Consider the following 17607-nt stretch of genomic DNA (forward strand, 5'->3'; position numbering starts at 1 on the left):
ATGAATTCTAAAATTACCTAATTAAAAATATAATTGGCGCATGTTCTTGCACTCGTTATTGTGACGGTGCAAGACGACTTGTCCACTTATGCACAATATAAATATATATATACAATTGGCAAAAATAATCCACCCCCTACAAGGATTCTCCTCATCTTTAATCCTTTTAAAACCAGAATTTGGGATTTGATATGTTGTCTCACGGTCAATATTTCTGCAGATATTCCTTCTTTCACCTACATGGCTGCCTTGCAATGTCTATCTTTTTGCTATGTTTTCGTCATTCCATTTTCAGGTTCCTGGAGAACATTTTGGGTTCTTTTTTATTATTCTGTATCCATTCCAAGTGTCCTGTTACCTCATGCCTGTTTACCTGTTTTATTTTTCATATCCTTCCCTTGTCTTGTTTACACTTTATTTTTCCTTACAGCTTATGATTAATAATACCATCCCAATGTGTTCTGCCCAATATGAACGAATGTTCAATACTAGCCGTATACCTGGCATTGAGACAGGTACAGTTTTTGCCCTGTCATTCATGTTGTCAGTCCTCTTAATCCAGCATTATGTGCTAAAATTAAACAAATGCACGCGGGGCATTAACAGACAAGTTCTTTATTTATTTTTTGCATTGCCGCAAAAACCATAACACAAAAGTGAACCATTTACAAACTGACTGCCGGGCATGACATTCTGCCATCTGATTGGCTAAATCCTGACTTCCCAGAGTTCAATGAAAATAAATGCATTTTCCTCTTTGGAATTAACGAACGCAGGGATTCACAAGGGGCTGAATGCAAACTTTCTGTTTTGGGCAGTACTGTGTATGAGGACAAAGCAATGCTTGTCTGTAAATCTGCATGTCTGTATGTTACCGTTTTGCTAATTCACAAGTAAAGGAGTTCTTATAAACATAGCGAGCAAGTTCCACCTAAAAACCTGTTAATGTGATAAATCAAAGATATCACCCACCCCTTAAATCCTATGTTTAGGGTGTATTCAAAGTTACATTTCTATCTGTTCAGCAATTGGACAATGACATTGTTAGAATTTGCACCTTACAAGTTTAGCATGTGTGAAGATGGCGTGTATGTGTTAATGGGGGGATTTAATGCCATGACTCCTGACCGTTCTTCTCCCACATTTCTTACCGCTACCCATTTTCTATGAAATGTACCTTCTTGTTATTTTGATCCTGTTGTAATACTGAATACTTAGCCTTCTGGCAGCCGAAAGGCTCACAATCGCTACAGAATTGATTGAGAGCCACTTTTTCTCCCATTTCTCACGATCGATTAGGTCTGTGTGGTGGCTCTGCCTCTTTTTGCACTTTGTGCAATCACAATGGTAGCACAACTCTATGTCCAGCCCTACTTGTGGTTTCTCCATCACATAGGGAGAGAAAAGAAGGACATTAAACGTAAACAAAATTCCCAATATGCTCATAACTCTCTTAGATAGATATTTATGTATAAAACACTAACTTGTTCGTGTCCATGTAAATTACCAGGATAAAACATGATTTTAGTTCCAAGTCTATCGTTCTCGTTTTAGAAATATTTGCCATTTATGAAGGTACATGACTAATTGCAAGTGACCGGCATTAAAAGTGAGAGAATCCCGATCTGCATCAGATTTTGGACAGTTGTATTTGTGTAGGTGCTGGAGTCCTCTTGTTAAACTAAGTTTGCCCTGTCTTCCAAACAACTCCGACATTTACCTTGTTAGAAGTGCTCTAAACACAACGTCCCTGCTAACCTCTTCAGAAAGCCCTTCAGTCATGTTTGTAAGTGGATCACGCTGAACACGCTTTAAGGCTTATCGCTAGGGTCACAATGGTTCCGTGTTTTTTGTGCAAAATGTTTATCTAAGCTTGCACAGTTAAACTGTGATTTTAGTTTTACATTTTTTTTTTTTATTCACAATTTTGTCACCTAAAGATTACTTTGCGAGACTGTAAGGTCCAACTCTCTGCCAATTAACCTCACGCTCTGCTGCTGTTGCATGCTTTCATCTGGGACTAACCCCTAACACTCCTTCTCTCTCCTAAATGAACTGCTTAAACTGTAATCCATTTGTTTTTAACTGATTTTAAGATACTCTGTATTCAAATGTTTCGGGGCTTGTGTACAAAAATGAACTGTAATCGCTAACTTCATAGCTCACATATAGAAACAATTCTCGGAAAACAAATGATTTGGTCTGAATTAGCCATAACATAGTTTTGTCTGGCATTTGTTAATTTTTGGAATTGATTGTTTAATTTGTCAGATAATGAGTAATTTCCAGGTTCATGCTTTACCAGCAGCCATATTTATTTTCTAACTAAACCTAAGAGGCCGCTTTTGTACAATTTCCACGAAGCCTCGAGTGTATTGTTTGTGTTGTGTTGTTGCCATTGCCTGGTGTGATGTACAAACATTAGCACTGTGCATTTTAATGGCCTACTTTTATTGCTTTTTATGGCCCAACAAGCCGCGTAGGAATAAGCTTGATTGTATTTGTAAATATACTAGGCTACTCCTATGTCACTGCGTTCCAAACCCAGCATAGGCAGTTACCCAAGAAGACCTAAAGAAGAGGAGGATATATCGTTGACTTTATTTTCTGATCGGAAAGCAAAGTCCATCCAAGTTTTAAAAGCTTTGCTGTATGAAAGCCTAAACACAGATCTCAACTCTGATCATAGAGGCTTTAAGGTGCTAATACATTAGGCAGCACTCTATTTATTGGCAGACCGTGTCATTTCTACAGGTATAATATGGTCATGGTTGCCATCTGTCAGTTAACCTATGTTATTGCAATGAATGTTCCAGATTCCTAAAAGTTATGGAAATATAATTGGCCTGGAGAAGCTTCTACTAATGCTACCAAATCTAATATGGCAACGCATAATAATTCTCAAAAAAGTATGAGAATTCACAATAATTTGATTATTCTATTATAACACCAATAAATACTGTGCTGCTATATACTGGTTAACAGGTACACAATAAGGATATAAAACATAAAGCAAATATAATTCTCAATTGATAAATTAGTGTCTTGAACAAATTAATTTTAAGAAATCTGAATCCATACCAGCTTGCCTTTTACTGTTAAACCTCTGACTGTTTTAGATACAATTCAGCACATGAGAGACAGCAAACACATTGTAGTTTACCACAAGGGGCGGTACTTCAAAGTGTGGATGTATCATGATGGGAGATTACTGAAACCAAGAGAGATCGAACAGCAGATGCAACGTATTCTGGAAGACAAGTCCGAGCCACAGGCGGGGGAAGAGAAACTGGCTGCACTCACTGCTGGAGATAGGTACGTTTTAACTCCTTGCTTCAAGCAAATACATTTTTCCACGACACACTCGTTTAATAATTTATTGCTACATGGCTGGACGCCACTGAAAATGATCATTGACCTGTGTTCTACTCTTTTGCACAGGGGAGATTTTAAATAAATAAATAAAAAAGTCCAGTTTCCAGAAGTGGGCAATCAACATAGAAATTGATAGAATCGGCATGAACATTCCGTTGGTTTCCACGGTGATCATGTATATGTTAAGCTTTGCCTCGCATTTCGATTACAGATATTTTTATAAATCTCCCCTTCTATGTCAGTCTGAAGATGGTTTGGAGCAGAGACCGATTAACTTACAAAAAAATTAACTTGGCACAGCTTAGTTCACATGTAGTGCTGGAATGCAGCATTAGGTCCCTGGCCCCCATTTTTCCAGAGATTTAAGGTGATCTCACCTTTAGTACCACGCTGCGCCAGTTTCATTGCAGCTGGCCGTGTCTTCCCATAAGAAAGCATCAGGAGGCTATCAGCATCTCCTCATAGAGATGGCTTGAATCAATGCATTTCTATGGGGAATGTTCAGTGTCTCCATGCAGAGCGTGGAGACGCTAAACGCTAGTGCTGCACAGTGTGAACACAGGAAGCACCTCTAGTGTCCGCCTCAGTGACTGCCACTAGAGGTATAACAAGCCAGCCATGTTGAACTTTAAGCGCGCACACAGGCTCCTGCAGCCTGTGTACGCTTCTAAAAAAGGAGATAAGAAATTCTAAAGTTCACAGACTGTGCAACAAAGAAAGTTAAAACATATTATCTGTATTTACAGGAACTGTGTAGGAAGAATGTGTAAATCACATGCAGGGAGGTGTGGCTAGGGCTGTATAAACAAAGTGATTTAACTCCTAAATGGCAGGGAATTGAGCAGTGAGGCTGCAGGGCATTAGAGAGCAGTTTATTTTCAGTTGTTAGAGCATTGTTTATAATTCACAGCTCAAATCATGTTAAGTGCTGTCTCCCCTTGGCCTTTAATCTGTTCATGGACTACAAATCTAAAAAATACTCAGAAAACCAGTGTTTGACATTGAATTCTGGAAAGCGTAGTTGAACAGATGGAGAGTCAGAACCGAGAACAAGCCCTACCTAGCCTGTTACATTGAATCACTTTTCTCCTGAACAATGTGTGTTCCGCAGAATACCCTGGGCCAATGCTAGAAAGACATACTTTGCAAATGGAAAGAACAGGCAGTCCTTGGATTCCATTGAGAAATCGGCCTTCTTTGTCACGCTGGATGACACAGAACAAGGGTACAACAAAGAGGATCCCGTCACCTCCCTTGACAACTATGCCAAGTCTCTTCTGCATGGAAAATGCTATGACAGGTACGTTCCATGTTGCTACGGTGCCGGCTCCGTACATCTCGAATGTTCTGTTTTCCTATTTTATTGTTTATAAATTCTAATGTGCATATTGTGTTCCTACAAGTTAAAATAGGCAGTTTCTTTATCCAAGGTTATAAAGCCGTTAATTGTATTGATGTGTGATATTTATTAATATGAACGATAAAAGGACATTACTGGCCTTCAAGGCAGATGTTATTCTCTGCATTTCTTGTGTTTTAGGTGGTTTGACAAAACAATTAGTTTCATTGTGTTTAAGAATGGAAAGATGGGCATGAACTGCGAACACTCCTGGGCGGATGCCCCAATCTTAGGACATCTTTGGGAGGTGGGTTTATATTGCGAAATGTCCATTCTAGTCTGTATGTGTCTCGAATTAACCTCTGCTTGCTCAACACGTAGCCGTGTCATTCTTACCAAAAACTCTCAGCCTTAATTCTTCATTTCAAACTGAGGACCAACTCCGGTCTCCCCATTATTCTTATACAATACCCACAACTTATGCTGGAAGGCGGTTCCATATATCTACCACTCCAAAAGTAATTTTGTTACAGATCCAGCATGCCTAATATTTGACCATCAATGTTTTTTTTTGCATGTCTGTGTGTGTGTCTGTATGTGTGTGTGTGTGTCTGTATGTATGTGTGTGTGTGTGTGTGTGTGTGTGTCTGTATGTATGTGTGTGTGTCTGTGTGTGTGTGTGTGTGTGTATATATATATATATATCTTTTTCTATACAGTTATGGAAATACCATTTAAAGGGGCACACTAATAACTGCTAACACTGCAGCTCTTTGTAGTTGTTGTTCTGTTGCTAGATGTCTGTGGATGATGTCCATCAGTGTTTTGCTATCCAGTTTCACAATATGAAGTACGAATCCTTCTAACCTGGAAGCATGAACTATCAATGTGCTGCTAAGCCAACTTATTTTGGGAATGAATTATTTTTTCGTGGGATGGTTTGTGGGAATTTAATAATGATTACATTTTATCAATTTAACTCTTAATCCAGTGCTGATTTTCCAGCAAAATTGGTGCTAAATATTCCTAACCTGTTCTTGTTTCACATTGTTTCCAGTACGTCATGGCAACCGATAACTTTGATTTGGGATACACAGAGGAAGGAAATTGCAAGGGAGAGATTAACCCAAGCATCCCCCCTCCAAGCAGATTACAGTGGGAGATCCCAGAGCCGGTAAGACCGAAAATTACAAATCTGTGTGTTGTAAAAAAAAAAATACCAACTATATTGAATTGATCAATCCTTTGGCTTTTGATGCAGTTGAGCAACCTGTCATTCGCGTGTATCTAACCAAACACTATTTCCTACATGTATAGAGGCCGTATACTATGTAGCTGAAGTCACACATTGCTTGTTCATTATTGAGTGCATCTCCCATAACACTAGTTCTCATTCCTTTTGAAAATAAATAAATACATTTGGGTCGGTTTGAACAAAGTGAAGCTTTCTTAGGAGTCCATAGCCCACCACCTCTGCAGTGGTTCTGATAATGCAGAACATCAATTTCCATTCCTCTGATGGTTCTTCCTAACGTTTCATATTTTTTAATTTAATATTACTGTGGTCTATTATGTGTGCATTGCATGTGGCATGTGTGTCTACAGTATGCAGGGCAGGACTGGCATCTCTTAGCCTGGGGGACCAGTCGAAGCACGTGTCCATTTTTCTGACCAAGTGAACCCACTGTGCCTCCTATTCAAACCCATCTGATAAATTTAGAAATCACTTCTATTAGAGTAAAGCTGAAACCGTTGCTCTTTAACCATAAAATCCTGGCTTTGTGCAATGTTTGCCGCCTGTCTCCAGCAGTTCATTCTCCATATACATCACAGCTCACCTCCCACTCCATTCAATCGTCAGGAGAAGTGTCAGGAGAAGTGTCGGGGTTAATTGCCCCTCTTCCTGTCTCTGATATTTTGTTGAAATCTGTAAAACTGATTTTATGATAGGTGCATGTCACTGCGGCCCTTGTGCGTGCTTGATCCAACCCGTGTATCTTTCTCTTTTCAGTGCCAAAACGTCATTGAGGATTCTTTGACTGTTGCCAAAGCTCTTGCAGACGATGTTGACTTTCACTCTTTCCCGTTTGATGTTTTTGGCAAAGGGCTCATCAAGAAATCCAGAACCAGCCCAGATGCCTTTGTGCAGCTGGCACTGCAGCTCGCTCACTACAGGGTACGTTTGTGGGTACATAGGGTTTCTTCTCTAAGCCAGGGACTGTGATGTATGATAACCTTTTCCTTTCTCCACTGTTTTTGCTTAAAGGGAAACTATAGTGTCAGGAAATCAAACTCGTTTTCCTGGCACTATAGCTTCCCCCTCTGTTAAGGCCTCCCTCCTGTGGTGCAGAAGGGGTTAATGACCCCTCTTGTCACATACCTGGGTCCATTGCCGATGTTCCTCTGTGCTGGCTCTGCTTACGCTGACGTCGACGGGGGAGACCTAATGCGAATGTGCGGCAATGGCCGTGTTCGCGTTAGGATTTCCCCATAGGAAGTCATTATTGAATTCTTTAGTCTGTGCATTCCGGTGACACTGTAAGTCCTCATCCATAGAGGAGGAGTTAACCCTAGTAGGTAATTATTGCAGTTTATAAAGAGTTAAGGGTGATGGGACACTGCACCCAGACCACTTCAATGAGCTGGAGTGGTCTGGGTGTCTACAGTGTCCCTTTATATTTTACTTAAATTCTGTGCTCGGCTCTAATCGTCTATGCATTGTTTGTGGGTGCACATAAGACCACATTTAATTCTTAACACAAATATTTTCTGATTGATTCCTAAATAGTTTATGTGCTGTGGGACGTGAACAGGTACATTCACACTTCTGTGAGCCCAGTATTTCTTAGTAGGGATATCAAACGACCTGTACTTTCAGTGCCACAATTCTTTGCTTCTCCCTTCTCCTCATGGTTTGTGTTTTAGGCAAGAACGCAATCTGATAAATTACATCACACTCTGTTGTTTCATTATGAAATTGATCAGAGCCACAGAAAAAGAGCAGTAAGAGCATTGTGTCCTACGCCAGGCACATGTAGCTCATGTCCTCTCAATGCTAGATAACCCACACTCACACTGTCCCCAAATTGCATACTTTGGAGAGCGGAGAAATGGGAACAGCAGGGAGCACCAGGACAGTATTTGTAAATCTTGGCCAGAACATCTACTAATTCACCAATTCATCATCGTGAATTTAAAACATCCCTCATCACTATAATAGGGACAGAGAATAAACATACAGCAAACGAGATGCATGTTACTTGCTAGAACTTCAAATTACAAGTAGGAAGGAGATACGTTTTGTTTCACAGGACCGATGATTCTCAGGGAGAAACTGCAGCTTGAGCTTCTGCCCCCAGAATTCTTGGATTCCCAGCCAAGCCGATCCTATACACCAACTCATCTAGGGGAGCTTTGTTCTGGAAGCCTGTATTGTTTACCATCAGAACATGCCCATTGTGTGCCTAGTTGTGGGTGATATCATTCTCGTAATCGTTTTCAGAGAATCTGTAGTGATTGTACTCATGTGTAATGTTTAGATCCGTGGATGGCCTTCAAACAAGGATGTATAAATACATTTTGTTATAGTCTCATGGAGATAAAAAAAAACTAAGGCTCAGTGTGAGCAAAACATTATTTAGATAGAATGCTGGACTTAGACTGTTACCTTCTAGACAAGTTCGGAAATCTCGCTGCCAGAGTGGAGCATTACCTTCTTTACATAGTTTTATCGCTCAATAATGTTGATTTTTTTTCACTCTAAAATCTTATTTTCAGCAGTTACGTTTCAGGCATGCTTGGTTGAGACTGATAACATCTGTCCAGACAGTCGAGTGCTGATATGTAGTTCAGGTTGCATCTACTGCACTGTCTAAAGTGATTTTACATTCATTTTCAGGATAAAAACAAGTTTTGTTTGACCTACGAGGCTTCCATGACCCGGCTGTTCAGAGAAGGCAGGACAGAAACCGTCCGTTCCTGTACGATTGAATCCAGTGACTTTGTTTTGGCCATGGTTGACCCAACACAAACCGTAAGTTCATGTGAAGTTTAATATATTTCCTTTATATGAAATATTTACGAATATCCAAGTGATCTAAATTCCCCTTTTGGATAAAAATACTGCTGCACATGGGGATTTAAGATACTGCTACAGCTAATATATGGCTGAATGACTTCCTGGTTTGGTGATGGCTCATTGCAGAAGTTATTTGCAGTAACTTCAGGTCTGTGTGGTTGTGCTTTATTAACACAAAGCAATTGAGTTTGTGTTAGTTGCAAGACAGTGATGCTTTGGATGTGTGCATGCAGAGGGCATTTAGGGAAAGGTAATAGTAATGACCTCCTGGAAAGTGCAGTAAGGTAACAAAAAGGTGACCCTTCCTCTTTAACAATATGGCTCCTTAAAACAATGTGTCTGGTTTATTGACACTCTAGGCATCATAACCACTTCAGCTTGTTGTGTAGTACAGTGTTTCCCAAACCAGTCCTCAAGACCCACCAACAGTCCAGGTTTTGTTAGTATCTCCATTGGAATAAAACAGGGAAATACATACATAAATCCTGGACTGTTGGTGGGCCATGAGGACTGATTTGGGAACCACTGGTATAGTGTGTATGTGTGTGTGTGTGTGTGTGTGTGTGTGTGTGTGTGTATATATATACACACACACACACACTTAAAAACTTGATTATACTATATATATATATTGTATAATCAAGTTTTTAAGTTCAGCAAGAGGCCTTGTCGGGAAGCAGGGAATTAACCTGGGTCTTATACCAGTGTAAGTTAGCGCACAATGTGTGTAATTCCCAAGCTCTTACTGGCAGGTTTTCTAGACGGAGCTATGAAGTTTGCTTTAAACCCTATTTTGTTTTTTTGACAAGTTATTGAATAGAATTCATGTAAATGTTTTTAAGCACACAAGGCTCTAGGACTAAGATTACATGTTATGCCTCACCAGGCCGAGAAAAGAATCAAGTTGTTCAAGCTTGCATCAGAGAAACACCAACAGATGTACCGTCTGGCCATGACTGGCTCTGGGATTGACCGCCACCTGTTCTGTTTGTACGTGGTATCCAAGTACCTGGGGGTGGACTCTCCTTTCCTGAAAGAAGTAAGTCCTAGCCGAGTGTGGATTTAATCAGATTACCACAATCCCAGACCTCTATCTATGACCAATATCAAAAATGTCACCTTTCCTGGTACCGAGGGCCAATTAGCTTGACCGTAAATGATTAAACAGAAACCTGATTACTGTCTGGAAATTAAATTTACAGTGCTGTGGATTAACAATCTCCTTAATTCTGTAGGTTCTGTCTGAGCCTTGGAGGCTGTCCACAAGTCAAACACCCCAGCAACAGGTACACCTCTTCCAGCTTGATAAGTTCCCAGAAAACGTCTCGAGTGGCGGTGGATTTGGACCTGTAAGTTCTCTGAGATTTATTTTTCTTTGGTAAATTAAATAATGAGTTAAATAAATGTTATGAGTCAAGATAACACGAATATTGCCTTCAGTACATCCATTTTGCTAAATAAAGAATGTAAGTTCAAAAAGTATTTTATAAAATGCAGATTATCATTACATGGACAGTATGAAGGCCATGACGACCGTAAGGTTAAGCCTACAAACCAAATCACAACGCTGAAAATGGACAGCAATCTCAAGCTAGTTTATCTCACTTGTGTCGGTGGAGAGAGAATCTGATTCCATATGCATCTCAAAATGATCTCATGCAAAATGGTAATCCAGATCCGAAATGCTGGCAAGCTCCCACTGCATTCGAGATTCAGCAATCCCAGACAGTGGACTAAGTCTTAACTCCTGAATGTCCAGAAATTATCATCACAGGGAGGGGATGTTCTCAAAAAAGATATATACAAATATATTCCTCTCTCCCTCCCCAACCTTGTCCAACTGTTGGAAAGTTCCGATCTAGGTGTTTGCAACCTCACAGTCCTTTGTAGTGTACGACTCTATCATTTCCTGGTCTTTCCTTTTATTTTGCTAAAACCACTGATAATAAAATGGCCATTTAATGTGTGGCAGATGGGATAAAAACTGGCCTAAAGCTCTCCTTCGCTGGCACGGCCATCTTCATTCCAAGGTACATCTTTACATCCTGGCACTTCATCCAAATCAAACCGCTCCCGTAGTGATGGTCAGACTGACAGACACAAGAGACACTACCCTGGGAGGACCATTAACGTGAAGGTCTTCACGTTCTACATAGTTACGTTCAGCAAGCTGACATTGAAAGCTGTTAATACTCCTCGTATAAAAGTACTAGATTTAATGTTTCTCTATGAGAACAATCCAGCTGGCATAGAGCGGAGATTGTCAGGCATGCAGTACAGGTTGCTTCTGTGTGAGATGTATTGGATTAGACCACTGATGATCTGAAGATGAGAGGAGACTGCCCGGTGCTAGATTACATGGGAGTTCAGTAGATTTTAGGGAAGGAGGCAGTAATCTGACAAAGGAACTTTTGAATTCCCATCAATTCACTCGTTAATAACCCTGACATTATACGCAGGATAATAGTTTGTGTGTCATGTCTCTTAAGGTCACATCATTGTTGGACCCATGAATGGCCTGCACACCTTGGAAATAACAAAATATATTTTACAAAGTAGCCACAGTGAGTGGGGTCTTATTGTCCCAACATGGTTTAAAACGGTCTGCTACAATAGGATGTATTCCGGCTCAATGAAAGAAAAGGTCTGGTCCCGCAGGAACGGTCTACAGGATGACTTTTTATTGCATTAGAAGACTGTCCGTTCTGCAAATATCATGATACTGTCTACCCTGATGGACTTGTGCCGTCCTGCTGTGTTAGCTTAATCCTCACAGCTACTGTGTCCACAGTGATATATATACTTGTTTTCAAGTTTAATTACTAGAAGAGCTGACCCAATTAGTGACAGAAATTGTGGAGAGGGGAGACGTTGGTGCTGGTTTCTGTTTGAATATATTAAAGATACTGTCTATTAAAGTAAACAATGTGTTTGAATAATTTTATGGAACCGATGATCATCTTATTATTTGTATAATGTTCGTAGGTTGCAGATGATGGTTATGGAGTTTCCTATATAATCGTGGGTGAAAATCTGATCAACTTTCACATCTCAAGTAAATTCTCCAGTCCTGAAACGGTAAGTAATGTTTGTACACGAAGGTATAAAAGAATAACGGTTTGTTCTGCATTATTCAGTAAGCAGTGTTTAAAGAGACATTCCACCTCAAATGTTAGAATGGTTTGAGCAAAGCATTGAGTCCTGCGTCATACTGCACCTTTAATCAGAGATTGGTGGCGGTACTAAAGATACCAAGTTACATTTTCAGTATAAAAAGTTTACAGCTATGCTTAATGGCCAGAAGATGGCTTAGAATGATTACAGTTGCATACTAGGTCCTAAACTATTATCTGGTCTTTCAAAATTCCTTTGCCACCTCTCCCACCAGATATGTCGTCTTCTTCCAAGCTTGCCAGAATTGATGAGACGTGATTCACGGTAGGCATTAATTGGGAAAGTCACTGCCTACCGTGAGCCACATCTCACCAACTCTTTGCCCTTCGAGTTTATCTTCAAGGGATGAGGTGTTGGGATTCATAGGGCACCTAATCCTGCCAAAGATTCCATAAGCAGCCAAACTGGTTATTGTTGAATTATTCTTTCTTAGGAAAATGTATTAACCCTTTCCCCTCTCAGAAACCTGTGTTTTCCTAACTAACTTAGCAAAGCGAAATGTATCCCGTAAGCCTCCACTTACTTTGCTCAGCTGCAGCATGGTACAAACGCATAGTGCAAATATCCTTATTGTATGTTACACTTACAAACCCCTATAGGCAATGGCTTTTTCTATATCAATAATTTGCGTAGACCATGAATATTTCCTGTATCAGAGTTACTAAGCTTACCATAGCACACTTGTAGACTCACATGTTCTGAGAGAGTACAGTCACCAGCTCATTCTATTTTCCTCATCGGATTGCTTCACTACTGGGAGCTATTGGTAGCAGTAGTCCATTTATACACTCCTGGTTAAGGCAAATGTGCTTTGAGTGTTTTGTCAGAGAATATTTCTGGCCAGCGGAGCATGTTGGGATTAATTATAATAAATTAGAATTCCCCAGGAAGGGCTTCATTTGTTTATCATTTCCTTTTTAAACTCTTCTGTAAAAATGGTTACGGTAAATTACCTTATATCCTTGACGGTCCTGGCAGCTCTCACATCAAAAGTTGTTTTGTTTTTTTGGGGGGGGAAGAGGGGGGGAAGTTATTTGTAGTTTTAGAACAAACCATGAAGCTGAAAATATACACAAGATGGAAACCTATAAAATATACATAGCATACTGTAACGGACCGTTTCGCACACATGAGGATAAAACCCAGTTTAGGCGATAATCCCCTTTGCCATAGACCAGCAGCTACTGCAATCACCAACCTCCTGAACTCGAAACTGCACGTATTCACCAACTCTCGAACAGCAGACACACGAACCCTGGAAGCAGCCGAACAGGAAAAGCAATACGAACAGCTTACACTCCTGGCAATCGGCATACAGTCAAATTCCCCCCAAGAATGAGACAACACTTCAGCTTCAGGGTTAAACAGCAACAACACTGATTTATTCACACAACAGGCTTATAAAGGCTTCTCCCATGCAAGGGAGGGATTTACAACAATTAAACAAAACACCAATCACACATGAGTTACCTCCCACAATGCCTCACTATCCCTCCCCTCTGGCCTGGAGATAATTGGGGAAGGAATCTAATTATCTCCCAGGACAGAGGCAAAACTCCATTACCCACATGGCAGACAAAAATACATAAAATTACATACTGACACATTTAGTACATAAAACACACATTTCTACAAATCCCCAGATAGCTTTGATCTGAGCGCACATTATTAGATGAATGGCACTCAGATCACATGAATAAGCCTTTCTACAGGGAAAATAAACGGTTTAACATGCAGGGCCATAGTCCAAAGGGAGCAGGCGAGCAACCAGGCTTCTCCAGTTCACAGTGGCGAGGTTGGTTTCACAACACTTCTCCCCGTTACCAACTAGACTAACAGGGTATCTGACCTCCTGCCGGTCAGTGCCCTGGTTAGTCCAGCAACCCACCCACAAAACAGAAACAGCAGTACAGCCCACCCACAATAACTGGTTACAACACCTGGGTAGAGGAGAGCTTTGTCCATGTCCAGGTGCCTCACCACGACTGTGTGGGGAACTGTTAGGCTGCCTTGGTGGGTTGCTGAGTGGGCAGAGACCAGCGGTACTCTGCCCTGGTGCCAGTACTACCGCGGAAGTAGCCTGGTTGGAGCCTGGTTGTGGGAGGGAGAGACCGACCGTCTCCCCTCTGGATATACCACTCTGTGGCTGGGGGACAGAACCGACCGTCCTTACCTCTTGTGCTGCAAGTACAGAGACTACGGTCCCATCTGCACCATTGGGGGGTGTAACATCTCCCCTTGGTGGGTTATGCTGCCGCTGGAGAGAGGGTGTAACAAGCTCCTCTCTCTGGACTGTAAACTGCCGCTGGGGAGAGGGGGTATCAGGCACCTCTCCCTGACACTCTCTCTGCTGGTGGAGAGGGGGACCAGCTGTCTCCCCTTTCATTATCTTGTCCTGCGGCTGGGGTGTGAGACTGATGGTCTCTGCTCCCTGCAGGACATTCTGCTGCTGGGGAGGAAGGACGGCACCTTCAGCTCCCTGGGGTACACACAGCCGCTGGGGAGGAAGGACAACCCCTTCAGCTCCCTGGGGTACACACTGCCGCTGGGGAGGAAGTATGGCACCTTCAGCTCCCTGGGATATACACTGCCGCTGGGGAGGTAGGACGGCACCTTCAGCTCCCTGGGACACACACTGCCGCTGGGGAGGAAGGACGGCACCTTCAGCTCCCTGGGGTACACACTGCCGCTGGGGAGGAAGGACTGCACCTTCAGCTCCCTGGAACTTACTCTGCCGCTGGGGAGGAAGGACTGCACCTTCAGCTCCCTGGGATACACACTGCCGCTGGGGAGGAAGGACTGCACCTTCAGCTCCCTGGGATACACACTGCCACTGGGGAGGAAGGACAACAACTTCAGCTCCCTGGGGTACACACTGCCGCTGGGGAGGAAGGACGACACCTTCAGCTCCCTGGGATACACACTGCCGCTGGGGAGGAAGGACTGCACCTTCTGCTCCCTGGGACACACACTGCCGCTGGGGAGGAAGCACGACACCTTCAGCTCCCTGGGGTACCCTTTTGAGTCCCCGTAACGCACCCTGCCACCGGATAGGGCGACCGATACCTTTGGCTGGATCTGCCATGAACTGCAGGTACTCGTCTACCTGGCTCCTTACGAACTGCACGAATTCCTCAGAGGGGACAAATGTAAAGAGAGCCAGCCGCGAGGCACACTCTTTGTCAAACGCCTCCTGCGTGTAGCTGGTTGCCATGCTTGCATTGTCGAAGTTGGTTCCTTTGTACATAGGGTCGCTGTACGGGTACTAGCGTTGCCCTCAATTGTAATCCAGGCACTGGTGTTGCCCTGTAGCTGCCCTCTGGTTGTAGGGACAATCCCGCCGCTTGCCACCTATTGTAACGGACCGTTTCGCACACAAGAGGATAAAACCCAGTTTAGGCGATAATCCCCTTTCCAATAGACCAGCAGCTACTGCAATCACCAACCTCCCAAACTCCAAACTGCACGTATTCACCAACTTTCGAACAGCAGACACACGAACCCTGGAAGCAGCCGAACAGGAAAAGCAATACGAACAGCTTACACTCCTGGCAATCGGCATACAGTCAAATTCCCCCCAAGAATGAGACAACACTTCAGCTTCAGGGTTAAACAGCAACAACACTGATTTATTCACACAACAGGCTTATAAAGGCTTCTCCCATGCAAGGGAGGGATTTACAACAATTACACAATACACCAATCACACATGAGTTACCTCCCACAATGCCTCACAATCCCTCCCCTCTGGCCTGGAGATAATTGGGGAAGGAATCTAATTATCTCCCAGGACAGAGGCAAAACTCCATTACCGACATGTCAGACAAAAAGACAGTAAAAGACATAAAATTACATACTGACACATTTAGTACATAAAACACACATTTCTACATATCCCCAGATAGCTTTGATCTGAGCGCACATTATTAGATGAATGGCACTCAGATCACATGAATAAGCCTTTCTGCAGGGAAAATAAACGGTTTAACCTGCAGGGCCATAGTCCAAAGGGAGCAGGCGAGCAACCAGGCTTCTCCAGTTCACAGTGGCGAGGTTGGTTTCGCCACACATACAATGATAAATATGTCACTATATTAAAAAAAATGCTTGTATTTCAATTTCTCCCATGGATAATGTGTGCACCTGTCATGCCCCAGACAACTTGTGCTCATTAGATGGAGCATGCGATTGTATCTATACATTGTGCTAGCAGTTTTGCTAGGAAATGTATAGATTAGAAGAAAACCCTATTTAAAATGCAGAGGCATTTACTGAGAAGGGAGAGCACAAAAAACTCCCAGGGGAATTCCCTCTGCTCTTCACCCATAGCAACCACAGCACATGCACTGTGGTTGCTATGTAAACTCTCTAGCAGGTGATTTCAGCCTTTGTGTTGGCGAGATTGGTCCTGCAATTGGAGTGATTTAAGGTAAATAAAAATGTTCATTACAAGTTCATTTTAAACTCTGCTTTATTTGTATAAAAAAAATGATTTAGATAATTTTTGTTTTGTTTTTTTCTCATATTCCGGAGATTATAATTGCATTTTATATCACAAGAGACTCTCCCTAATTAGAGGTAGCTGCAGACTGAACTGCTTTCAGGAAATGTGGGGCTTTTGTTAAACCAATTGCTGAGCCTCCCAGTTCACACATACTTACTGAAACACTCAAAGACACACACGTACTACCTGAGACACACACAGACATGCATAATCCCGGAGACATGCATATTCATAAATATATAACACACACCTACTACCTGAGACACACAAAGACATACATAATCCCAGAGACATGCATATTCATAAATATATAACACACACATACTACCTGAGACACACAAAGACATACATAGTCCCAGAGACATGCATATTCATAAATATATAACACACACATACTACCTGAGACACACAATAGACATACATAATCCCGGAGACATGCATATTCATAAATATGCAAACTCAGAGACACAATCCCTCAAATGCACACACGCCTATAAACCTTTGCTTGCAAGGAGTTCAGCCTCTCGGTCCTTTACCGGAGCTTAGTCCGTACCCCCCGGTGGCAGCATTTGCTGAATGCAGACAAACAAATTGTCCATCTGCAGGGAACTGTAAAGGAGAGTATCTTTCAATGTTTTAATGAATCATCTATAAAATGCATGAAAAAACCCATAGTTACCCTTTAAACTTAATTTTGTACATTAACAATTTATATAATTTTTATTTTTTTTATTTCAGGATTCACATCGCTTTGGAAACAACATCAGGCAAGCGATGATCGATATCATGGATTTATTTAAGGGGAGCACCAACAACTCTAATAAAGGAAAAAAATAAAGTACCTCCACCCACCCAAATCAGATGGGTGATCAGAATGGAACATCATTTTGACTTCGCTCAATCATTATTTTGGTTATTGTTACTGTATACAGTAATACCTTTTGTAGTTGCTATCTGTAGTGACTGCAAAAACATCTCAATATTCTCAGATCTCATCACCTTTCCTTCCGGTTTCAGAGTCAATTCTACAAAGTTATGTTTTATTGTCCGATGAACATGTGAATAATGTGCACGTGTTCCTTTGCTGCTGAAATGTCTACAGATGTTACAGAGGATTCACATGTATCAAAGGACTGT

At 41.8% G+C, this 17607-nt stretch overlaps 1 protein-coding gene across 2 annotated transcripts in view; it reads left to right on the forward strand.

Annotated features, from left to right (window-relative positions):
• The window catches only part of CPT1A (carnitine palmitoyltransferase 1A), a 49776-nt gene extending 32391 nt beyond the window's left edge, over positions 1-17385 (forward strand). Inside the window, exons 9-19 of one of the 2 annotated variants that reach the window (XM_063438141.1) lie at positions 431-515; positions 3120-3315; positions 4487-4675; positions 4916-5021; positions 5772-5888; positions 6726-6890; positions 8613-8747; positions 9679-9831; positions 10028-10141; positions 11778-11870; positions 17209-17385. In XM_063438141.1, the coding sequence (XP_063294211.1) occupies positions 431-515; positions 3120-3315; positions 4487-4675; positions 4916-5021; positions 5772-5888; positions 6726-6890; positions 8613-8747; positions 9679-9831; positions 10028-10141; positions 11778-11870; positions 17209-17307 (1452 nt within the window). In that variant the 3' untranslated portion in view covers positions 17308-17385. The remainder of the gene's footprint in view (positions 1-430; positions 516-3119; positions 3316-4486; positions 4676-4915; positions 5022-5771; positions 5889-6725; positions 6891-8612; positions 8748-9678; positions 9832-10027; positions 10142-11777; positions 11871-17208) is intronic. The other variant, XM_063438140.1, reaches the window with a different exon arrangement.
• Positions 17386-17607: the final 222 nt, after the last annotated feature.

The sequence above is a fragment of the Pelobates fuscus genome, chromosome 12, assembly GCF_036172605.1.
Source record: "Pelobates fuscus isolate aPelFus1 chromosome 12, aPelFus1.pri, whole genome shotgun sequence".
Taxonomy (NCBI): Eukaryota; Metazoa; Chordata; class Amphibia; order Anura; family Pelobatidae; genus Pelobates; species Pelobates fuscus.